Consider the following 25,005-nt stretch of genomic DNA (forward strand, 5'->3'; position numbering starts at 1 on the left):
CTGGATCCCAGAGACCAGTTTGGGGAGGTGGTCAGGTGCCACTGGATCTCTGATGCTGGCAACTCTGGATCGCTGAGGCTGGTAACTCTGGATCGCTGAGGCTGGCCAGGTGGGGGCTGGGGATGGATCCCTGGCACTGGTTGGGGCGTTGCTGCAGCCAGGAGCGTCTGGTGGCCGATGCCACTGGATCCCTGGGTAGGGAGTTGATGCAACTGGATGCCACTGCCAGTGGATCCCTGAGGCTGGTGAATGTGGAGTGTGTGGGGGATAACCAGGTGCCGTCAAACAGGATTGCTTCCTGCGGTTACAGTGTTCGGCTGGATGCTCCAAATCATTTGATCTCTGAGGCCAGCGGGGGCGAGGGGACAGCCAGGATCCCTGAGGCTGACAGAGGGGTGTGGGCTGCTGAAGGTAGCCACCACTGGATCCCTGAGGCACAACGGGATCCCTAGGGGGTAGGGTCGGAGGCGCTTGTGCGTCACCGCTACTGGATCACTGAGGGTGACACTGGGGCCAGGGGAGGGCTGCAGAGTTCTGCCACCACGGTGGTGGCGGCAGCAGCTGGATTCTACCCTCACCGGATCCGTGTGATCCACAAGGATCCTATGGCAGTGGAACCTGGCTATCTCCACCCCCCCTCAACACACCCTCTCCTCAGGCCTCAAGAATCCTGTGGCAACAGCATCCATCTTCCCACACCCACCTCTACCAGCCTCGGGGATCCAATGGTGGCCGAACACGGCCATCTGCACTCCATCCCATGGGCCTGAAGGATCCAGACGTGGTGGCAAGCAACTACCCCGGCCAGCCTGAAGGAGCCAGGGGCAGCAGCTTCCATGTGCCTTGTGACACTAAGCACCCCAGTATTCACACCGTACGCACCGTTGTAATAATGTTTGTACAAAATATGCCTTGTGAGGCATCATGAAATGTGTATTAAGAGTAAAAGACATACACTGGAATTATGACTAAAGTGTGTTTTAGCCAGGCATGTCAGGGGGAGCTGGTAAACAGGTTTGCACAGGTCTTGACTACAAATGAAGCAGGGTCAAGCAGAGACAATGGACTTGCAATTTACATGCTTGCTAAACAGAACCATCAAACCTCACAAGGTTATTGTGGGGGGGTCAGCATGTGTGGACCACTTTGGTCAGTAGGCAAAGACAATGAAGGCACCTTGGCATGCCAGATAAATAAAGCTATCAAGCTAACAAGTGGGGGAAGAGACAGCATGACTACACCCAGCAGGCCAGAGAAGCTAGGTCTGGGTTTTACTTTTCAGTAGACTCCATTTCAAAGGCTTACCAGTCTATAGAGACAGGGAGTCTGAACAGCAAGTGATCAGCAACTGATTGTATACAACAGTATTGTATGAAAAAAGTGTGTGTGGGGGGGGTTGCAATAAAATGGAAAAATGAATATTTCCACTTTAAAAACTTGAGAAAAATGGAAAAAATAGAAATAGTGTGGTACCACAAAAAATGCTGGCCTCCAACCAATAATTATGGCTACCCTTCGTTTTTACAGATGTCTACATTTACAGGAAGCCATATTAAAATGCATATTGTTTGCTTGCACCCAATTTACCAAACAATCCAGATGACTTTGAATCAGTGATCTGTCGTCTTCATTATTTACCACTCCCCCAATTATTGTGTCATCTGCAAATTTTATCAGTGATTATTTTGTTTTCTTCCATGTCATTAATAAAAATGTTAAATTACATTTTGAGACCTATCATTTAGGCAGCTTTTAATCCACTTAATGTGTCGGTGTTAATTTTCTTAAGTTTCTATTTTTTAATCAAAACATTGTATGGTACCAAGTCAAATGCCTTACTGTAGTCTATCCTATCACATGAACACTATTAATCCACCAAACTTGTAATCTCTTCAATAAAAGATATCAAGACAGGATCTATTTTCAAAAAGAAGTGTTGATTGGCATTAATTATCTTATCCTCAATTCTTGATTAATCTAGTTCCATAGCAACTGCTTCATTATCTTGCCAGGGACTGATGTCAGATGGATAGGCATATAATTACCCAAGTCATCCCAGTTACCCTTTTTAAAAATTGGCACAATAGCTCTCTTCCAGTCTTCTGGAACCTCTCCAGTGCTCCAAGGCTTATTGAAAGTCAAAATTAAGGGTTCAGCAAGCTCCTCAGCCAACTCTTTTAAAACTCTCGGAATGCAAGTTATCTGGACCTGCTGATTTAAAAATGCTTAAGTTTAGTCACTGCTGTTTAACATGCGCCTGAGCTACTAGTGGAATGGAAAGAGTGTTATCATATGAAATGAGTGCCTTGCATAATGACAGGTTTCAGAGTAGCAGCCATGTTAGTCTGTATTCGCGAAAAGAAAAGGAGTAATAGTGGCACCTTAGAGACTAACAAATTTATTTGCGCATAAGCTTTCATGAGCTACAGCCTCCGATGAAGTGAGCTGTAGCTCATGAAAGCTTATGCTCCTTTTCATCATATGAAATGACTACATCATGTTTTCCCCCACATACCGAACACATATATTTATTGAACACTTTTGTCTTAGAATCATAGGATTAGAAGGGACTGCAAGGGTAATCTAGTCTACCCCCTGCCAAGACACAGGATTTGTTGTGTCTAAACCATCCCAGACAGATGGCTCCAGCCTCCTTTTGAAAGCTTCCACACCATCCCTGGGCAGTCTGTTCCATTGTCCTGCTCTTCTTACAGTTAGGAATTTTTTCCTGAGATTTAATCTAAATCTGCTTTGCTGTAGCCTCATGTCCTGCCCTCTGTGGCAAGAAAGAACAACTTTTCTCCACCTTTTTAATGTATTTTTAAGTATTTGAAAACCACGATCATATCTCCTCTTAATCTCCTCTTTTCCAAACTAAACAAACACAGTTCCTTCCGCCTGTGCTCATAGGGCTCGCATTCCATCCCTTTGATCTTTGTCACTCACCTCTTGATCCTTTCCAGTTTCTCTACCTCCTCGCTATATGTTGGTGACCAAAAAAGGACACAGTACTTTAGTTGAGGGCTAACCAGCAGCAAATAGAACAGTACTATCACCTCCTGTGACTTGCATGCTATTCCTCTGATAATGTAACCTAAAACTGCATTTGCTTTTTTTGCAACAGCATCACATTGTTGACTCAAATGTTGAGGTTGTGATCCACCACAATTCACAGATCCTTCCTAGCAGTGCTGCTGCCAAGCCATTTATCCCCCATTCAGTATTTGTGCATTTGGTTTTTCTTCCCTAAGTGTAGCTCCTTACATTTGTCTTTGTTGAATTTCATTTTGTTGCCTGTAGCCCAGTTCTCCAATCTATCAAGATCTCTCTGAATTTTAGCTCTATCTTGCAAAGCATTGGCAAACTCCCCCTCCCCCCGGCGGTGTGTCATCTGCAAATTTGGTCAGTATGCTCTCTGTTCCTACATCCAGGTCACTAAAAAAGATCTTAAACACCACCAGACCAACAACAGATCCCTACGGAACCCCACTTGAGACCTCCTTCCAATCTGACATCATTCCATTAATAGTTACTCTTTGTTTGCAGTTGTTTAACCAATTATGCATCCACCTAATGGTAGGTCTGCTCAGCCCACATTTCTCCAGCTTAGCTATCAGATTGCCATGCGGGACTGCAGGGGAGGGATAGCTCAGTGGTTTGAGCATTGGCCTGCTAAACCCAGGGTTGTGAGCTCAATCCTTGAGGGGGCCATTTAGGGATCTGGGGTGAAAATTTGGAATTGGTCCTGCTTTGAGCAGGGGGTTAGACTAGATGATCTCCTGAGGTCCCTTCCAACCCTGATGTTCCATGACTGTCAAAAGCCTTGTTGAAATCCAGGTACAATGCATTGCCCCTATCCACCAAATCACTTACCCTCTCAAAGAAGGAAAATCAAGCTAGTTTGGCATTATTTGTTCTTAATAAATTCATGCTAGCTGCTAGTAATTACCCCTTCATCGTCCAAGTATTCACAAATGGAATGTTTTATATATTGCTCTAGTAGCTTCCCAGGCATTGAAGTCGGGCTGACTGGCCTTTTCTTTGTTATTATTGATAATTCTACAAATTTCATCTCCTAATCGACCAAGCTATTGTCAGGATCCTTTTTGTTCCTAATGTGCATTAAAAACTCCTTATTAAACTTAACTTTCTGGATGTAGATTTTGCCTTGTGTCCCGTGGCTTCCCTTGTCAATTTCTACAGTTCCTACCTTCTGATTTATATTCATTATTATCAACTTTCCCTTTCTTCCATTTGTTATATACTATTTATTTATTTTTTTAATAACTGTCTTCACTTCCCCTCTAAACCAGCTCAGTTTTTTAACCAATATGGCCGTCTTTATCAGTTGTGGGATTGTGACTTTACTGCATGTAATAAAATGTTCTTAAACAATTCCCAATTATCATTCACATTTTTCTGATTAAATTCTTCCTCCCAACTGATTTGGCTCATTGTTTTCAGCTTTGAGAAACTGGCCCTTTTAAAGCATCACATACGTATATCACTGGTCTGGACTTTATTTGCATACTATAAATGTGATCAAGGCATGATCCTGTGATGATTCTCAGGGTACCCAGGACAGTGAGTCACCTTGTTAGCCCCTGCTTCCACTGTGAAGAAGTCCTGCCTGTGCCTGGCTGAGTGTCAGCTCTCTAACAACACCTGCCTTTCAGCCACTCAAACATTCTTCTCTGGGCTATGACAGCCCTGTCTTCGCCTTGCAGGTTAACTATAGATGTACCCCAGTCCCTGAGCCCCCTTGACACATTCTCCTGTGATATCCAGTCCCTGTAACTGGCTACTCACAGAAATACCAGGTTTGCTATCCCTAACAGGACAATGCACACACAAGCTTGTTTGAATCAACTCAGGATCAGCTCCTGTATAACACCACAGCACTGAGATATATTAATAGTGAAAACAACCATAAGTCTATTATAAAAGATTACTGAGATAGTGAATAAGGATAATGGAAACAGAAAAGTTACATATACAACATCAATAGTCACCTTCTAGAGACTAAACTTAACTTTACCAGGCTAACCACCTGTCAGCTGACAATTCTCACCCAAAGCCTGCTTGCAGCGATTCCAACCCTGGCTGCTTGATTACTTCCTCAGGCACAGGATAAAAAAGAGGTGTCCTTTTGACTTCTCCTTCTATCCCCCAAGTTCATTGTTGGCCCCCAAAGGCAGAATGATGCCCTGCCCCAGGGTTTATTCTCTGGTGTGCTGATTTTATTTTGACTTCACATCCTCATGTTGACTTCTTATGCAAAAGGGCTTCCGTTGTGCTGGGCTACAATGCTTAATTGACATGTGAACTGAGGCAGGCAGGTGACCATACATCCTCTGGCTGGCAAAAACCTGCTTGTCGACCCTGCCTTAGACACAGACTTTAAAATTAATACAAATACACAATTCCTTAAATATCAACCATATATACATCTCACTGATTATGAGGCTCAGTATGTCATAAGCTTTCATTAGAGACCTCCCATGATATCAGTTTTGGATAAATGCCATGAAAACAGTGCACTAGGTTTAGTGAGTTTGTCAGGCCTGTTAGGAGCTGCTGAACAGCACCTGGCACCAATGAGCACCAAACATGGCAATTTGCATTGTTCTTTGGTGTAGTTGCTGCACTCCTGTCATAAATATAAAGGGAAGGGTAACCGCCTTTCTGTATACAGTGCTATAAAATCCCTCCTGGCCAGAGGAAAAATCCTTTCACCTGTAAAGCGTTAAGAAGCTAAGGTAACCTCGCTGGCACCTGACCCAAAATGACCAATGAGGAGACAAGATACTTTCAATGTGGCTTATGTAAACTGGATGACAGATCTGTTTGATAAATGGCTCAAAGGACGGGATGTAACTAGCTTTGGAGGAATGCAGGATTTGATGATACAGGAGCAATTCCTGAATATGTCCAAGGAGGAAATAAAACAGTGTTTATGGGATAAGAAAATGGACTCAGCAGGAAGTCTTGCTTCTTATGCTGATCAATATGAGCAGTCCCAAACCACCAGATAGGCAGGGCAAACCGGAGCAAAACAGGTGGAGGGAGGAGAGAGGAACAACCCTGGTCGCAGTTGGAGCGGATACCAGAAGGGACACCTTCAGACCACACCCTACCACTGGGGGCAGCCCAAGGCCTCAACTAGACCCCAAGGAACACTCCAGACACCTTATTGTCCCACCACACTGTCCTCCAGCAACCCACCTCACCCCAGTGACCAGTCAGCTGGGCGATGTTTTAAATGTAATGAGCTGAGGCATGTAAAGGCCAACTGCCCCAAGAACCCCCACAGATTACAGTTCATTGCACTGGGGTCCCACCAAAGGTCCTCAGGCCCAGATCAGAGAATCATAGAATATCAGGGTTGGAAGAGACCTCAGGAGGTCATTTAGTCCAATCTCCTGCTCAAAGCAGGATCAATTCCAAATTTTTACCCCAGATCCCTAAATGGCCCCCTCAAGGATTGAACTCATAACCCTGAGTTTAGCAGGCTAATGCTCAAACCACTGAGCTATCCCCCCCCCCCAACTGTGCATGGGGTGGAGGCCAAGGCAGAAGCTGACCCTAGCAGTTTCCCTCGGTCCACACTGGGAAAAGAAGTGGACGGTGACGTTTATGCCAGACCCCGAGCGCTACATGGAGTGAGAGCCTGGGATCTCAGGGCTCAGGTTCTCCTCTGGGGTGTTTACCCACTGGCCATCCTCAGAACACCAGTTGCCAAGGTGCGAGTCACAAGGCAGACTCTGGTAGGCCTCTGACGCAGCTGGTGACTCGGGGGTCTCCATGCTCCTGATGCTTTGGAATGAGCCGGACAAGGCATCTGCACACAAGTCTGCATGGGCCAGTGGGGTGTTTGTCCCTGGCCCGTCGCTGACACACAGATTGAGCTTTGCAATCAGTGGCTTCCCAATATTTACTGACTGGCTCTCCTCAATGAAGTCATCGAGTCCTTGGTATTGGTACTGCAGGCAGACGGTGAAGACCAGTTCCTTCTGCAATGACACCACGAACCGCGGTTACCACAGGTGGGCATGTGACTGGACCTTAAGACATCTACATCTGTGACACTGTTATCACCTTAAGACATCTACATCACTCCCCACTGCCCTTTCCTTAACCACCAGCCACAAGGTCCATGCTGGTCCGTGGACTCCTGATGGTGCCAACTCCATCCTGCTGGGACTCTGTTCCGGGGGCTCAGCACCATTCAGGATGGACTTGTGGGGAAGGCACTGGCCTGGGAACCCAGAGACCTGGGTCAGATTAGCTCTGCCACAGACCCTTGGCAAATCACTTCACCTCTCTCCCCCTTGGTTCTCCAGCTATACAATGGGGATGCTACTGCCTTTGTCTGGCTCCTGTTAGCGTGTGTCTGTGAGCAGGGACTGTCTGTGCATTGCCCAGGAAATGGGGCCCTCTGTCAGCTGGCGACTCTAGGTGCCACTAGATAATAACTTGGGCGTTACTTGAGGGATGCATTGGATCCATTCACTATAACATTCAGTAGTAGCATGGGGAGCTGCCCACTGAGGCTGCTATTCATTATGTGCATTGCCAGGGCGCCTAGGAGCCCCAGTCCCAGACCAGGACCCCGCTGCACTAGGCGCTGTACAAACACAGAACAAACAGTCCCTGCCCCAAAGGTAACAGTCACTCACTCCAGCAAAGCCCAGCAATCCTTCCCCAGGGGGTCCAGCACTGGAGTGCCCTGTTGAGAAGGATCCGAACCCCAGTGTCAGGGCGCAGGAGTCCCCCGAAGGCAGTGGAGTGAGCCAGCCCATGTACACTAGGGCTTCATTTGGCCTCCTTCTGCACGTTCAGGGTCATTATTTTTTCCCCGCCTTTAGCCCCTGTTGGCCCTGCGGAAGCTGTGCAGCCAAAGGAGAGGGAGCCGGAGTCCATTCCACCTTGGGTGTGGTTACACAGCCAGCGGTCTCACCAGGACCAGCACCGACAGGGCGGGGCAGCACTTACCCTCAGTTTCTGCAGGCTGCAGAGGCGGCTGTAGAGGCAGCTATCGGGGAAACTAAGGCTCCAGGCCAGGGCGAGGCTGCTCCCCATTTCCTCTGGGCTCTCCTTGTTGGTGAATTTCAAATCCACGTCCAGCTCCTGCCAGAGACAACACTGTCATCAAAGGCAGCCAAGGCACAAGAGGGCATCAGGCTGTGGAACCGCCCACCTCATGTGGTCCGAAATCATGAGTCAGCGCCCCCGAAATCATGAGATTTTTAAAATAATAATGGGGGGGGGTCTGGTTCATTGCTTTCCATGCTCAGAGCCTTTAAGGGTCACGTTTTCACTGCGGCCAGGAGGGATAGACATGTCCTCGCTTGCCAAATGAAGAGTGAGCTTCCTGCATCTTCACATGACTCCAGGAGCTGGGGCTCAAGGAACACACCCAATGCCAGTGCCTCGCAATGAAATCGTGAGAGTTGGCAACACTGGCACTGATGTCGTGCCTGTAAGAGGCAGCTGCCTTGAAGGGAGGCTGCGAGCACAGCACAGCCTCTTTCTGTGTTCAGTCCAGAAGGGGGGGTCAGCAAGGAATGCTGGGAAAGGTGGGACTATATAAGGCAAGCTTCTTGTTCCCTCTGGGGAGACCAGGAAGGGGGTGATGAGCTGAGCGGTAGGGCCCTGCCTGTCAGCCTGACCCCCCTTCCTCTGTGGTGCGCCTTCCTCTGCCCTCTCTCCTCGTACGGTGTCAGGCGTGAAGGCAGAATTCCAAAGGCCAGTTAGGCGCTAAGTGGGAGCCGTGTCAGGGACTGCAAACTGTGGCTGGCTCCTGCCACAGGGGCAGTTTCTTTGTACCGTCCCCTTGTTTGACATCCCTGCATGACCTTCTGGGGTCTCCCCGGTGTCCTGTAGAGCAGGAGTAGGAGCCGGGACACTTGGTCAGGCAGTACCTCTCCAACTGGGCTGCCCTGCAGCTGGGACTTTGCTGCTTGAGCCACTCTCTGGAGCGAAGGGGAAACGCCCCCGTGGGAATGGGCCTAGCCGAGCGCTTGCTCTCACATCCCCGTTGTTCACAGCGCTGAACCCCCAACCCCGCGGTTATCCCGAGCCAGGTCTCTGAGCCAGGCAGGCTCTGGCACTGGGCCTCTCACCTCCGGGACATCTGTGAGTTTTGCTTCACATCGTGTGATCTCCTGTGGCATCTCGACGATGCGGGTGTAAATGATCAAGATGTTGGAGAACTCAGCTGCGAAACCCAGCTGTACCCGAGCCCCGCAGTCGAACTGGAGGTATCGGCTTTTGGGAAGCACTGCAAACAAAGAAATGGGGCCGTGATACGCGTGTGTGTGTCACTGCCACCCACTGGTCAGAATGAGAACCGCTCAGCCGTGTGTCCTGGGCCCTCTTCTACTAACACTATTAATGGAGATTCTCCTTCAGCTCACATGGCAGGGGCCTGCGCTTTGGGAGCGGAGGAGGCTCTGGGTCCTGTCCCCAGGGTCAGTGTGGAGCTCCCTGATGGCAGCTGCTTTGTGACACTAAGACCATCCCAGCAGTGCTTGTCCTGATCAGAGCTGGGCCAATAGCAGCAAAGCCATTTGCAGAAGTTTGACGAGATCTAGGCTTCCTGCTGGGCCCAGCTGCGCCCCCCCCCCTCCCCCGTGCTCTGGCTCTCCATGGTTGGCTGCACTGACGGCACTCTGCCCACTCCTGTGCTTTCTGGGTAACTGCATTGCAATGCCTGCTCCATAGGCTGAGACCTCCCCGAGTCACTGCAACCCCTGGGGGCTCCCTGAGTAACCCCCTTCCCCCCCAACTCCAGGACCGGGCCTCTCTCACTGTCTGCCTCTCGCCACTGCTCTGTCAGCAGGGATGACGGGGCCATGATGCTCACCATGGGCCTTGGCCCATTGCAGGTTCCTGACAGAGATCTCCTCTGGGCCCTCAGATGGGTTAATTGGGTCGGTGAGGGCTCGTCGCTCGGACAGGTTACTCCGCAGCTCCAGCGCTTGCCTGCCCTTCGTGATCTCCAGGGTTCCCATGTCTGGAAGGCACAACCAGGGCCAGGCAAACGACTTCAGCACAGTGCTGAGTCCGCTGCTCGCAGACAGTCCTGAGGTGTGATGGGCTGGCCTGGAAGAGCCATTCTACCCTCGCCCCTGGATAACCCACCTTCCGCCACCTTGTCCAGCAGCACCGTGATCTTCTCCTCCTCCAGCAGCCATCGCTTCAGGAAGCTGACGAAGATGCCATTGAACAGCTCCCCTTGGCTCAGCTCATAGGCCTCTGCGTCCACACATCTGAGAGGGGCACGGAAGAGAGCTAAGGCCTGGAGCTCCTTCATAGGAGGGGTGAAGACTCTTCTACACCCAACTGCTCCCTTTCTCCTGCTCAGCACAGAATGTACTGAGACTTTGCTCCTGGGAACCTGGCCTCAACAGCAGCTGGCTTGATTCAGACTCCTGAGGAAGCTTCGGGTTCAGGCAGGATGGCTCACCAGAGATGGGCCGGAACCAAGACCCTGGCTCCAGACACCCTTACAACCTGGGGAAGTTCAGGTTTGGGTCTGGGCCTAGGGCCTATCAAGGCAGCCCAATAGCTAAGATGAGGGGGGAAGAGAGTTTGGATCCTCTTGTGTTCTAAAGATGGGTTTTTCACAGGGCTGCAGGGACTTTGCTGCCCTTGTGGTTCAATGGGAACCGGAGCCTTGCTTCTCGTGGAGCCCCCGGCCCCGGAGCCGGCCCCTTGCTTTGCTCTCCAAGGCCAGTCTGAGGGGGGATTCCCCCTGCTCTCCACTCCTGCAGAGCCTGCTCATGACACAGCTCCCCACCACGAGAGCTCAGCAGGCCTGAGAGACAGACGTACCTACCCCACCAAAGCAGCAGCAGCCCCAGAAAGTTGCCCCCTCCCCTCAAGTTACAGAGGGGAGAAGTTCTGGCTTGGGACAGAGACGTGGAGCTGAACAAAATACACAGCACATGCAGCTGGGGGGAAGTGCTGTTTGGAGAACGAAGCCCAGGACTCGGAGGCAGGACACTTGGGTTCTCTGTCCAGCTTGGCATGGATTAGCCATGTGGGCGGTGGAATGCCAGCTTGGCTTGCTGTGCCTCAGTTTCCACATCTCTAAATGGGGGATGATAACTCTACCTTCTTCAAAGAGGACTGTGATGCGTAATGAATTAAAAGTGCTCTGCCACAGTCCCTTAGCACCTTCCAGCCAAGGAGCTCAAAGCAGGTGGCCAAGAATTGTTACGGCCACATTATAGATGGGGGAAGGAGCCTGAGGCACAGAGCAGGGACCTGACATGCCCAAGCTGCTGCAGAATGGGGTACCGAACCCAGCTCTTTTGACACTGACTCCCTGTGCTCTAACCTCTAGACCAGGCTGCCTCTTGGAGAGCTTGGGGTGAGAGGCAATATGGAGGTATGCTGCATTATTGCCCTTTCTCCCAGGAGGCCCATGCAGGACACATCCCTGCTAGCAGCTCTCCAAAAGCAGAGTGACTGGTGGGTTCAGTTCCCTGTAATGGACCCTGCGCCCGTTCCCCCACTCAAGCCCCAGGAGGACACAGATGAGGAGTGACTGTGGCCAGCAGGAGGTGACAGGGAGCACCTACGTGGCGTAGCCGAAGACGATGTTGGCCGTGACCTGCAGCGCCCCCACCTGTGGGATGATGTCATCGTTCAGGTTCCTGGAAAGAAATGGAAGCACCTCATGAGGGGCATGAAACCTACACAATCCATGGTCGCTCTGGACCTCTGGGCTTGGGCCATGCCAATGGGCTCTGATCAGAAGAGCAGAGGAAAGTTTCATGCTATTCAGCCTGAGCCTTGCCTATCAGTGAGCTCTGGGAGGTAGTGGACTAGTCCCTCAGGTGGGAGCCCTGTTGCTTGGGCCCCCCAGGCCCAGATAGGACAAAGCCCTGCAAAACATGCTGTAAGGAACAAACATGGACTGGGCTGGAAACAATGCAAGCCCGATGGATTGGTTAGCATGAAGCCACTGTGCCAACACAAGGAGACACCAACTGGCAGCAGTGCAGTACTCCTAGCTGGGGAAGACCTGTTAGATCGGCCAACGAGCGGGATACTAAAAGCGGGCGCCTAGATCTAAATCTGTCTGCGCCTGGAGGCTACAGTGTCTTTACTTGGTTGAATAGTGTCATTTGCCAGTGATGGGGCAACATGGCACTTGCCAGCTTAGCAGCAGTCAGGCTGCACAGGTTCAATGGCCAAGAGTATTTAGCTGCTCAGTGCCCTATAGCAGGTGACTGGCATGGCCCTTGCAGAACATCTGTGTGGGCTGGGAGCCCAGGCAGCCGCCAACGGGACACTGGGCTAGAGGACAGAGTATCTGGAGAAGAACTCTGGCCCCCTGGCTGTGGATTTGTTGCTGTTCTCCTTTCCACAGGGGTTCCCCTGGGGATGGCTGCTCTCCGGGGAAGCACTGGAGTTAGTTCTGACAAGGGACCTCTCTCTCTCTCTGTCCGGCATCCCCTTTCAGGAGTAATCACAGCTGGTTTCACTGGGCAGTGGGGCGATGCGCCTGTGGGTGGGAATGCGTGATGGCTGCCTCTGCGTGCATGTTCTTGCATGCGTCTGGGTAGGAACCCTGGGTATACACAGGCCCGCAGGCAGCTACGTGTGCACATGGACACACATGGTGTGCATGACCTCAGTGTGTGTGGCTATATTTCACACCTGGTAGCACGGTCACACGTGTGCTTGCACCAGTGTCTGTATATGTGAGAGTGTTGGTGTTTTGGCAAGCCAAGGGACTGCTTTCACACGCCCGTGCTGCGTACGTCCCTTGCACTTACACAGTACCTTCCAGCCAAGGCCCTCAAAGCAGGCAGCCAAGAACTGTGCCCCCTCTGCGTCCGCGGGAGGGGAGAACGTATGCACTGTGCCGAGTGCCGCATCCTGGCCCTGCCGCGCCTGGGCGGCTGGCTCTGGTGTGCTCACCTCTTGCGGCACATGTCCAGCAGGAAGATGTTGAGGCCGGTTTGCCGCTGCTGCATGCTTTGCAGCACACTCTGCACGCACAAGCAGTGCTGCGAGGTGTAGGATCTTGGCGCATCAATAGGAACCATAAAGCTGTTTCCAAAGTTCTCGTAGCCATGGCCAGCGTAGTAGAGCAAACCTGGGGGAGGGAGAGCAGGAGCAGAGCACATCAACCTGCACCGGTCTGTGCTGCTCTCACACCTTCTCCGTCTCTGCCACCCTCCTAATGCTGGCCTTGCAGCCCACTGCATCCAGGGCTGCAAAGTCCATTCCGGGGGGGCTCAGGTTCTCCTCCTCCTTCCCACTCATTTCTCCGTCTGATCTACACACAACCCTCCTCAGCTCGCCATGTTCCTCCCGCCCATCCCTGGGGACATACTGACTGGAGTTCCCTCTCCTGCTTGCGGCAATGGACTGTGGGATCCTCTCTTGGCCAGACTGTAGGAGGAGAAGCCCAGAAATGTCCTGCCTTAGGCCTTCAGCAGGATCCAGGTTCTGGCTATGCCACCCCGCCAAAGCCTGCTAATCCAAACCCTGTCCTTAATGACAGAGCCTTCACAGCTCGGCCTCACCCAGCATGCTGGGCCTGATCTCCGGGCAGCTCCCACTGAGCTGCTAACAATCCAGGCTCCAGGGCCCCATGCTTGGCTTCTCCCACAGGCATCCGTGTGCTCTCTCCTGTCCCGAGGGGGAGGCACCCAGACAGAATCCTCCAGCCATCCCTTGGTCCCTCCAAGTCCCTCCTCGCCCCCGTGTCTGCTGGGGCACTTTCCTGTGGGCATCTCCTAGGTTGCTACTGTGGTCACTGCACCTGTCGAGCTAGGGGATACCCAGCTCCTGTTACATTTGTCTTCCTGTCGCCCCATCCCTCCCTCCTGCTCACTCACTTCTCCTTATGGCCCCATTACCTTCCTGTCATTCAGACCGTAAGCTCCGCGCCCTCTGTATGTCTGTACAGCGCCCAGCACTGGCCCAGGCACCACCTCCATTGACATGTTTAATAATAACGCTGAGTTATCGTGACGCTGGTCCCTGGGCTGCATGGCATGCTGAACAGGTACAGTGGGCCAGGCTAGTGCTGAGCATTAGTGAGAGCAAGGAAGGGCATTCACCAGTGCTCCTTGCTACCCCATGGTGAGTCTGTGACCACCACCGGGCTGTTACCAATCCCACACCTCCCAGACAGTCTAAAGTTGGTGACAATCACTCGGTGCTAACTCCCTTCTGGCACTTGGACAAGTGAATGAGGGTGATTAAGAGAAATGATACAACTATCTAAAATACACCCGCTCTATCACACCGTATCACCTTCTGCTTTTATTGCCTGAGCCCCCGAGATGCTGCCCAACCTCCCAGCCACAAGAAGGGTAGGAAACGAGTGCCTCCACCGAGGGGGTAACATTTTTTAAGTTTAAAATTGGGGAAAACTTTGAAATGTTCATGAAAACCTTCCTGTGTATTTAGTGGTGAAGAAGTCCTGCCCTTCCCAGCCTGCACTAGTCTGCCCAGAGGGGCTGGGGCCCTGGAAGGAAATGGCCTATTCCAGCATAGACCAATGTACACCACACAGACATCCCCTCCTCCAGTAAAGAAGGGGTTCTCCTACCCCTACCCAGCAACATAGGGAGCTCCCTCTGTACCGTACACTCCTTTGTCCAAGAGGAGAAGGAACTCGTTGACGGCCATCTGCATCTCGTCCTTGCTCAGGTCCAGCAGGGAGACCACCTTGAAATCCAGCTGGCGCAGCAGGTTGCTCAGTTCATGGACGTCCACCATGGGTGCTTTCAGATGCTTGTGGTGCAGGTAGTTCATGTTGCCCATCAGGAGGGCCACTTTGTCTGTGGCTGCCCCAGGAGAAGGACAAGAGGAACACTTGAAGGGCATGGGGAGGGAACGAGGGGAACCCTCCTGGCCCCTTTGGGATGAACCTTCAATCTCTCCCTGCTTCTATCTCCCCTTCACACTCAGCACCACCCCAGACAGCTTCTTGCCCCACCTGCTGTGGATGGGCTCTCTAGAGCAGGGATGTAACTAGTCGGACCCAAGTTTTAGCCCTGGGCCTAAACCTCTACTCCAAACGAAGGCAGAGTCCTCCCTCCAGCTGGCTCATCCCTCCAGACAAGCCTTTGGCTCTCCCTTGAAGGACACGCTTTGCCTAAAATAGCCAGCATGCTGCCCTCGCTGCCTGCCAGTGGGTGCCAGGTCTGCGGCGGGGGTGGTGCATCTTTGGGGCAGTAGGACATGCTGCAAAGCCGTGGAGGAGGTGGGAGATGGACAGAGCCCTGGAGATTGCATTGCCAGGCCAATCCTAGGGCTGGTCTGATGGCTCTTCTCCATCTCTCACGTCCACGGGCAGGGCTGGATCCACATTGGTTCAATGCCCAATCCCTGGGGAGGAGCCCACGTGAGGATGGCTCAGCTGACCTGGTTGTGGGAGACATGTTTCTGTGACATGTGACATGTTTCTGAGACATGTTTCTGAGACATGTTTCTGAGACATGTGGGAGACATGGAATGGGTCCCTGCATTGGCACCCGGGAGGAGGATGCACGTATGAAGCGGGGAAGGCCGAGAGCTGTATCTCTCGATCCATTTCTAAGCGGAGGTCTGGCCTGGGGATTTGGATGCAGCCTCTTACCGTACAGCTGGCTGGGGCCGCTGTGCTCTGGAGCACTCCCTGGAAAGAATGGGACACATGATCACCTCTCTGAGCGCAACATAGGCACCATGGCTGGTAGACCCTGCCCCCTTGGCAGGGTGGGAACCCTAGCAACACAACACAAGTCCCAGGAGCTCCCTTGCCCATGGAGAGATGCTGAGAGCAGCACTCCCCTGGGCCGTAGGGCAGGCACTCGGCCCCCAGCAGCCAGCTAAGCTGGGTGAGGACAAAGAAGAAGTCCAGTCCACTAACTAGCACATGTAAAAGCCATGCCTGCCATGACAATGCCTAACCTGCCCCAGAGGAGCTGTGTTCAGATAGGAGCTCCTAGGTCCGGGTGGGACCCACGTGGGCCTCACCTACCTGTGTCCTCCTCCCGCCAGGAGCCTCCGGAGGCAAACAGCTGTGGGCCTGGAACAAAACAAAGGGTGAAGCAGTGAGGCTGGTGAGATGAGCAGGGCTGCCTGTGAGCGCCAGCTCCGGCTGCTGATTGGGGCCACAGACGCCCGAGATCATTCATGCCACAGTCCTTGCCCCAAACCCCGTCCTCCCTGTAGGGCTGGCAGACAGGCACAGGAAGCACCATAAGGAGGCGCTGTGGTCTCTTCCCCCAACCCCAGGCCTCGGCGAGGCTTGGTGGGACCGCTCCCCGCACAACGCCTCCAGAAAGGTATTAGAGGCAGGAATGCTCAGGGTGGGCAGGTGGTGCCCTCTGACCCTGGCCATGCCGGGGTGGGAACTCCAGGCCAACATGGCAGAGGATTATTTTAATAAGGGTCTCCAACTCCTCCCCCACCCCCGTTTGCAGTCTAGCCAGGACGCAGCTGGGGCCCATCCATTTAACAATATGAGCAAGCCAGTGTGGTCGTGACCCCCAGTACCTGTTCATGAGACCCCTGCTGAGCTCCCTGGGTTTAAAAGGCAGCCTAGGCCCATCGCTGTGATATCAAGCACCTTCCCCCGCTGCACCAAGCCATGTGACTAGCATGTAACCCACATGATTATCTGATTTTCACATAGGACTGACCACATCACTTCACAGCCTGCCCAGCAGCCTCAGAGCTCTCCTGCAGGGATTGCTGAGGACTTGTTAAACAGGCAACAAACCTGGAGTGCAAAGGGCAGGGTGGTGGGGTGGGGACTGCCTGCAGGCTCAGTGTGCCAAGGGTCCAACATGCGAGCAAAATGTTGCTTCTGTTCTCTAGCGGTTGGTCAACAGAGGGTAACAGCCTACTACTGCTACCCGTGCACAGAGTTGCTCCTTTAGCTCGAGTAATGGAGGGCTGAGCTTTGGTTCTGAAGGCCCCGTTCCAAGCCTGCCAATAGCCTGCGGTGGGGGTGGCTACAGATCCCGAGTCCTGACACGAGTCCTCACCAATCTCCACCTCTGTGGCCTGGCTCCACAGCTCCTGGAAGAGGTTAAATACCTTGCAGGCATAGCGGCCTCTCTCTGCGGTTGTCACCAGCTTCACCTGCAGCGAGGGGAAAGGAAGAGGCAAGTTCCAGCTGGTGGACCCTGCACTCTGGGCTAGAGCTCCCAGGAATCTGCCTTTGGTGAGCTGGGGACTGCGGGCACTGAATGCAATAGAAGGTGCCTGGGTGGGCTAGGCCTGGAGAGCTGAACCGGGGATTACCCCTCGCTCACTGTCCTGCACTGCAGATCCCCCGCACCTTGGGCTGCTGAGCCCACAGCACCTTACCGAGAGTCTGCAACCCATTACAGGCCTCCTGCCCAGCCTGCAGCCCTTGCCCAGACCCCAAGGGAGGGTACCTGGAGGTGGGAGTTCTGCGCCCCCTCAATCGGACTCCCGTTTCGGAACCACTGGTACTGGGGTGGTGGGTTCCCGATGGCCACGCACCGCAGCTGGAGGGAGTCCCCTTCGTCCAAGGTGCAGGGCTGGGGCTGACAGAGGATCTGCAGTCCCACCATTGTCGGGCAATAGCCGCTCGCTGGAAGGGGGTGGAGAACAGAGCGCTAGCCTGGGCAGGACAACTCAGGCACAGGAGTCCTCATGTGGGACCAGGCCCCGGGGCAGGCTCAAGCAGGGGCAGCCAAGGCTGCAGTCCTGCAGCAGGTGGGCAATACAGAGACACAGCCAGTGGAGACTGTATATCCCAACAGGCACTGCCCCATCTCAGCCTGAGCAGCGGCGCACTCCGTCACACCAGAGCCCAGATCGCCCTCTGCTCACAGCACCAGTTGGGGCATTGACCAGACTGTCCGGCCCCTCCAGTTAATCATCATAACAGCAGTCCTGAGCCCTTATCTAGCACTTTATATCTACAGAACTCACGGTGCTTTACGAATTGAGGGCAGGAGCCCCCCAATGGGCTACAGATGGGGACACTGAGGCACAGAGGCAAAGTCACCCAGCAGGCTACTGGTAGAGCCAGGAATAGCATCCAGGACTCCTAAGTCCCAGTCCAGTGCACTACCCACTAGACCACACTGCCTTCCCCAGCTGTAATACACTGGCAGGAAGGCCTGGTGACCCCAGCCTGTTAGGCAGTCTGTTTAAGGGCTGGGATCATATATACAGCTCCCACAGAAGTCAATGGGAGTTCAGCATGCGAAAGGACTGCAGGACAGGACACAGCTGGTACCACTGGGCAGCAGGCCCATCCCAGGCACAAGCATGAAACCCACATCGACGGTACACGGCCCTCCCGGTTCGGCCAGGCCCAGAGGGCAGGATCTGCAAGTCAACACAGTGCGGAGACGGAGCTGCTCCCAGACAGCTCAACTGCCTGGCTGGCCCTGCCAGCTGCTTTCCCTGCCGCTGCTGCAAACAGCCCTGCGACTTGCCCTCCTACCTGAGGCAGGGCTGCTGCTTCGCTTGACCTGGAGCCGGGCCCACCTGGAGAACGTGAAGCTGGCCCTGTGGTTAACGCGGCAGATGTACCAGTCCGGGGTCTGCAGAGTAGCTGGGTCAATCACCAGCTCAGGGGAGATGGCACCGGGCACCTAACAGGCACAAAATAAAACATGCCAGATTGAAGGGAGCAGAAACCATGCAGCCTCCTGGCACTGCGCCCTCCATCCATCCCCAAGTGTCCCACCCTCCACGGGGGCTGTGCTGGGAGGCTGCATGGTCTAATAATACCACCTAACATTGACACAGAGCATTGCCTGCACTGTCCAGGCACCAATGAATCCATTGGCTTCAGCTGGAGCTGGGGATGCTTTGCTTGGCCCTTTGTGTCTCAAGCTGGGCCCCCCCCCAAATTTGACTTGCCCAAGGCCACTCAGTGTGTCAGTGGAACAGCCAGGCCTTGGGACTTGTTTTCCTCCCACCAGACCATGCTGCTGCTGCAGATTTATTGACTGATTAATTTATTAAGCTGGAGATTTTCCCTTTTCCCTCCTCCCTCCCCAAGCCTTACCTCCTGCTTCCCACAGAACCACTGGTAATTGAGTCCCGGGGGCCCCGTCGCCCAGCAGGTGAAATACGCTGTGGTCCCTTCTGTAACCACCTGAGATTCGGGCTGCACCACGATCCTGATGGACTCTTGGACTGCAAGAGAGGAAAGAACAAACCCCTGGGCAATCAGGCCCCCCCAGGAACATGTCACAGGCCTGGTCTACACTCAGACGTTAACCCAGTTGCGTTGCTCAGGGATGTGAAAAATCCACACGCTGAGCATCACAGTGAAGTCGACCAAAGGCCCAGCACAGCTAACGCTAAGCCAAGGGGAGAATTCTTCCAGCAACACAGCTCCGCCCCTGCGGGAGAGGGATTAGCTCCCCCACGGGAGAACCCCCTGCTGCTGAAGCACTGCAGTTTCCGGTGTAGACGTAGCCTCCGGCAAGAATCCGGCTTGTGTGTAAGTTGCCGTAGTTTTAGATAGTTTCCATTACACTCCCCTCACACAATTTCCCTTCACCTGTAAATTCCTGGGGCCCCCACTCCAACCACCATCAGGAGTCCTGGCTCCCAGCTCCGGCCATCAGCTCACACTCTCTGGAACCCAGCCATTCTGCCTTGCTGCTCCCTGCTCCAACAGAGCCCTCCCACACCTTCCCACAGTGGGGCTTAGAACCCAGGAGTCCTGACCGCCAGTGACAGCCACCAGACCCCACTCCCAACCTAGAGTAGGGAGCAGAACCCCCAGACCCAGCCACGGGACCCCACTCCCATCCTAGAGCAGGGAGCAGAACCCCCAGACCCAGCCACCAGACCCCACTCCCATCCTAGAGCGGGGAGCAGAACCCCCAGACCCAGCCACCAGACCCCGCTCCCATCCTAGAGCAGGGAGCAGAACCCCCAGACCCAGCCACCAGACCCCACTCCCATCCTAGAGCAGGGAGCAGAACCCCCAGACCCAGCCACCAGACCCCGCTCCCATCCTAGAGCAGGGAGCAGAACCCCCAGACCCAGCCACCAGACCCCACTCCCATCCTAGAGCAGGGAGCAGAACCCCCAGACCCAGCCACCAGACCCCGCTCCCATCCTAGAGCAGGGAGCAGAACCCCCAGACCCAGCCACCAGACCCCACTCCCATCCTAGAGCGGGGAGCAGAACCCCCAGACCCAGCCACCAGACCCCGCTCCCATCCTAGAGCAGGGAGCAGAACCCCCAGACCCAGCCACCAGACCCCGCTCCCATCCTCGAGCGGGGAGCAGAACCCCCAGACCCAGCCACCAGACCCCGCTCCCATCCTAGAGCGGGGAACAGAACCCCCAGACCCAGCCACCAGACCCCACTCCCATCCTAGAGCGGGGAGCAGAACCCCCAGACCCAGCCACCAGACCCCGCTCCCATCCTCGAGCAGGGAGCAGAACCCCCAGACCCAGCCACCAGACCCCGCTCCCATCCTAGAGCGGGGAACAGAACCCCCAGACCCAGCCACCAGACCCCGCTCCCATCCTAGAGCGGGGAGCAGAACCCCCAGACCCAGCCACCAGACCCCACTCCCATCCTAGAGCGGGGAGCAGAACCCCCAGACCCAGCCACCAGACCCCGCTCCCATCCTCGAGCGGGGAGCAGAACCCCCAGACCCAGCCACCAGACCCCGCTCCCATCCTAGAGCAGGGAGCAGAACCCCCAGACCCAGCCACCAGACCCCGCTCCCATCCTAGAGCAGGGAGCAGAACCCCACACCCTGACCCCCAGACCCAGCCACCAGACCTCACGCCCACCCTAGAGCAGGAGAAGAACCCCTGCTCCCTGACACCCAGACCCAGCCACCAAGCCTCACTCTCACCCTACAGCGGGGAGCAGAACCCCAGCATCTTGACCCCCAGTCCCTGCTCCAACCACCAGCCCGTACCGACACTGGAGAGAAACTGGAAGGCCTCGGTGTGTCCCATCTTATCCAGGCAGCAGAGCAGGTACTTGAGGGTGCAGTCCCGCTCTGACAGCAGCTGCAAGAGGCACTGGCTGGGGCTCCCGCAGGGCTCCAGGACCTTCAGGGAACACATCTCCAGCTCCTCCTCGCTGGGAACCCACAGCAAACACAAAACAACATGAACCCTTTCAATCCTGTGGCTGGGGAGACGGCCTCAGCTTCTGAGTGGGAGGCCGCGTGGTCTGGTGGAGAGGGCGGGGAATGGGGATGCAGGAGACCCAGGTGCTCAGCTCAGCCTGGCTCTGCCCTGCGGGATGGCCTGTGTCTCAGGGATAATGATCCCAACCCACCTGGAGATCTACGCAGGAGATGTGCTACAGCCGGGGAAACGTTCCCGGGTAGGGGATCCAGGCTGAGACACCCACCATCCTTAGAGCACCTGGGGGCCCTTTCTCTTCACCCCCGACTTCCATTCACTGGCACAGCCATGACCATCAGATCCTGCGCCTACACCCCCCACAGCCCGCACTGGGACACCCCACCCCCTACACCCCCCACAGCCTGAATGGGGACACCCCACCCCCACCCCCCCCACAGCCTGTGCTGGGACACCCCACCCCCACACCCCCCACAGCCTGAACGGGGACACCCCACCCCCACACCCCCCACAGCCTGCGCTGGGACAGCACACACCCTCCACTGGGACAGGAAACACTCTACACAGACCCCACAGCCTGCCCTGTGACATCTACACACATATGGGGCCTACACTGGGACAGCTCTCTCTCTCTCTCTCTCACACACACACACACACACACACACCCCCAGCCTTCACTGGAACAGCGCGCACTGTATACACACACACACACTTCATACCACAGCCTACACTGCGATGACACCCCTACCCTCTCACACACACACACACACACACGAGTGTGACCACTCATACCCAGGAGCATCACCTACACCCCCCCCCCCGCGTCTGCTCGTACACACACACACGTGCACTCCCCACACCAGCCCCCGCTGCACACAAGCACATGCACTGGGACCGGCAGGCTGGCGAGGCCGCTGCACTGACATGTCGCCCGCGGACGCGCTGCCCGGATCGGTGCCCGAAGCCTGTTGTGCCCCCACGCTTCCTCCACCTGCATTTGAAGCGTTTCTCGGCACCGGCGATTTCAGCCAGTTTCCTCCAGCCCCGGCTGCAGTTGTCCAGGAGCTCACAGAGCCTGGCCAAGGCACCTTCTCCCAGGGTGCCGAGGGGCACACTCCCGTCAGCCATTGACCCGCCTGGCCCCTTCCTTCTGCCTCAAGCCCTGGGAGGTGTCAGGTGGCCTGTTCCCCGCTGATCCCGAACCAGCATCCACCTGGGCACAGAAAACACAGCCAGCGTTGGCGGAGAATCATTCTGAGGAGGGCAACACAGCCAACGGCTCCTGAATAGCTCCTGTTTGAACTGAGAGCAGGGGGCAAAATAGCTAGGCATCTCCCACGGGCAGCCGCCCTCCCTGGCCTGACACCCATCCCTGCTCCCACAAATCGCCCATCAAAGTGCCCCTCAGGAGTGCTGGCTGTTTGGAGCAGCAGCTCCCTATCCCGTAGCCCGGGGGCCAGCAAGGGGGGAGAGTCAGGCAAGCCTGCAACCAGGGAAGTGCCAACAGGGCGGCAGCGCGGGTTAGGAGGCTGAACCCACAGCCCATTCTGCTGGGGTACAACCCCCCCTCCTTTGTCCCCCACCCCCAAAGGAATGATCAACAGGCAACAAAATAATCTGACTGAACATGAGGTCCACGGCCACTTACTACCTGTTCTGGAAGGCCATGACAGCAAAAATGCCAAACTCCTCCTAGCTGGTACATTCAGGAGACACAGAAGTTATCAAAGGATCTCTAGCTACTTTAGCACAAAACACTCTAGCACAAAATAAGCCGAAACCCAAGGAGTTTCAAGCCCTCTGATGGGGCCGTAGGGCGCAGGCCAGAAGACAGAGTACGTCCACACGGCAAGAGCTCAAAGCCTGGGTCCGAAGACTTGGGCACGTGGGGCTTACGCTCTGGTGCTAGACAGAAACCACCCGTAACTCTTTCTGGGGGAAAGGCACAATTTAAAGGTTTGGGGGGGCATGTGACGGTGTCGCATCTGGTCCCTTTCCCACTCCCCCTGCGCCCCCCCAGACCCTTCCAAGCTGGCACCACCTTGTCCCCACCCACGCCCCTCACAGCTCCTTCCCCGCTTCCTTCTCCCGGGCTCGAGCAAGCTCCGGACACCGACTGCTGAGCTGTGGGCGAGGAAGGGAACGGGACTCAGTGGGCTTCCCCATGCCCCGCCTCTCTTCCCTGCTCTGGGACCTCCTAGTGAGGCTGGGGGCTGGTGCCTTTCCCAGGCACATCCCCCTCAGCTGTGTTCAGCCCGACTCCCACCCTGGCCGAAATCTCATGGGGCACATGACTCCGCCCCCATATCCCCCCCCTTCTGTGTGTAGCCATTCAGGCTCAGTCCAAGGCCAAACAGCTGATTTTAGCACCACAGACTCGCTGCCCTGGGTTGTAAAAGGCGTGTAGATGTTCCCTAGGGCTGGCGCTCTGCACACTTTATGGGGAGAAGGGGAACAGCCCTCTCTAGTTAGCCTCCTGGATGCATCTTGCTTACGCAGAATTCCCTCTACTGCCCTTGGACGCTCTGGTTGGAACTGATTTCTGTTCTGACTGTGTCAATGACAATAGATTAGTATTGAACCCTCCAAAGTGCTGATGGTTTGGCCAGAATATGCCCAGGGTGGGGTCACCTGGCCCGAGGGGCGAGGAGACCGTGGTTTGGAATGAAATCCTCCTCAGAGTAGAGGAAATCTTGGCGCAAAGACCGGATGGATCACTGCAAGGAGCTGGGGTTCTTGCTTTAGCTGGGGTGCTCCTACTCAAGGGTCTTGTTTTGCTCTGGGTTCCCCACGTGGCAGTTTGGTTCCTGTGTGGAGTGAACCTGTGGGGCTGGAGCAGTGGGGGAGATAATCATGCAGAGCTGGCGTAGCCATCAGCAGCAGTGGAACGTGGCTGAGATCTCTGTCAGCCCGCGGCACCCTGTTCGCCACGCCCGCCAGAGCTGACTTCCCAGGATCCTGGGCCAGCAGGACCGGAGCTGATATTGCAGAGCTGGGCCGGGTAGCCGCACGGTTCTCTTTGGGCGGGAGCAGACCAGCAGATGAGAACCACAAGAGGGCTTTAGGGGGGTGGGGCTTGTGGACAGCCTGGGATCTGTCTTCACTGCACAGTGAACTCGAGTTAGCCTTGCTCGCATGAGAGCAGCTCCACTGTGGAATCCCACCTGCTGTGTCCACACTGGGTGTGGCCCTCCTCGGGCGTGACAGAAGGCCTTGGCGCTGCAGTAAGTGGAAATTCGTTTGTCCTTTCTGGACTTGCTGGTGCGGCAGGGGCGGAATTGTGGAAAGGTGTTGGAGGATGAGCAGCAGTCCAGTGGAGCAAGCCTGCCACCATGCTGCGCAGCTCGTTAGCCTGTGCTCTGGAGGGGGCAGAGCAGTCAGCTGGTGTAAACAGCACCGTCACAGCAGTGAAGGGTTTTGTGGGACTCCAGCGAGGGGTGATGCTGGAAGTGTAACTCGAGGTAACTCTGCCAGGAAGACAAGCCAGTGGAGTCCTGGGTCTCTGCCCCTGAGGCCATCCAGACGCCTGATGCCTGGTTTAGGTGGCTCAGGTTCTTACAGGTAAATCTAGACCTGGGTTATCATGGTTCTTTGGACTGGTTTCTCTTCGATGAAAAGCTCTTTGTGTTCCAAGGGCGCTGAGCGCTGGCGAGGGGGAAGAGCCCCCTCTAAAGGGGACCCAGGAGGGGTTATTTTAATTTCCCAGAGCCAGAAGTAGGAGCCCAGACCTGGGTGGAGGCTTGAGCTGGAGTCTGATTTGTTTTAGGCAAAGAGCCCCAGACAGAGTGATCCTGCCCCTGGGACCTGGTAGATGGGTTTCAGCGGGGTTTAGGGCAGGGGGGATACAGTAATGTACTAATAGCCGCCTCCCAGGCCTGGGTGGGAGAGCGCCAGAGAAAGACACGTGGGCACTGGCCTCAGT

General features: G+C 54.9%; 1 protein-coding gene across 1 annotated transcript; it reads right to left on the minus strand.

The window, feature by feature from the left end:
- Nucleotides 1–4,631: 4,631 nt before the first annotated feature.
- Nucleotides 4,632–22,211, minus strand: LOC311513216 (mucosa-associated lymphoid tissue lymphoma translocation protein 1-like; the record flags this gene model as incomplete). Its single annotated transcript, XM_084614897.1, has 16 exons — nucleotides 4,632–7,013; nucleotides 7,996–8,130; nucleotides 9,126–9,283; nucleotides 9,869–10,018; nucleotides 10,147–10,274; nucleotides 11,592–11,666; nucleotides 12,940–13,117; nucleotides 14,619–14,822; nucleotides 15,617–15,655; nucleotides 16,001–16,048; nucleotides 17,013–17,109; nucleotides 17,409–17,587; nucleotides 18,452–18,602; nucleotides 19,022–19,152; nucleotides 20,909–21,075; nucleotides 21,967–22,211. The coding sequence occupies 16 exons, from the start codon at nucleotides 22,209–22,211 to the stop codon at nucleotides 6,654–6,656; spliced, it is 2,445 nt and encodes an 814-aa protein (XP_084471023.1). The 3' UTR covers nucleotides 4,632–6,653.
- Nucleotides 22,212–25,005: the final 2,794 nt, after the last annotated feature.

This window comes from Lepidochelys olivacea, assembly GCF_965140295.1.
Source record: "Lepidochelys olivacea isolate rLepOli2 genome assembly, chromosome: 25".
NCBI lineage: Eukaryota > Metazoa > Chordata > Testudines > Cheloniidae > Lepidochelys > Lepidochelys olivacea.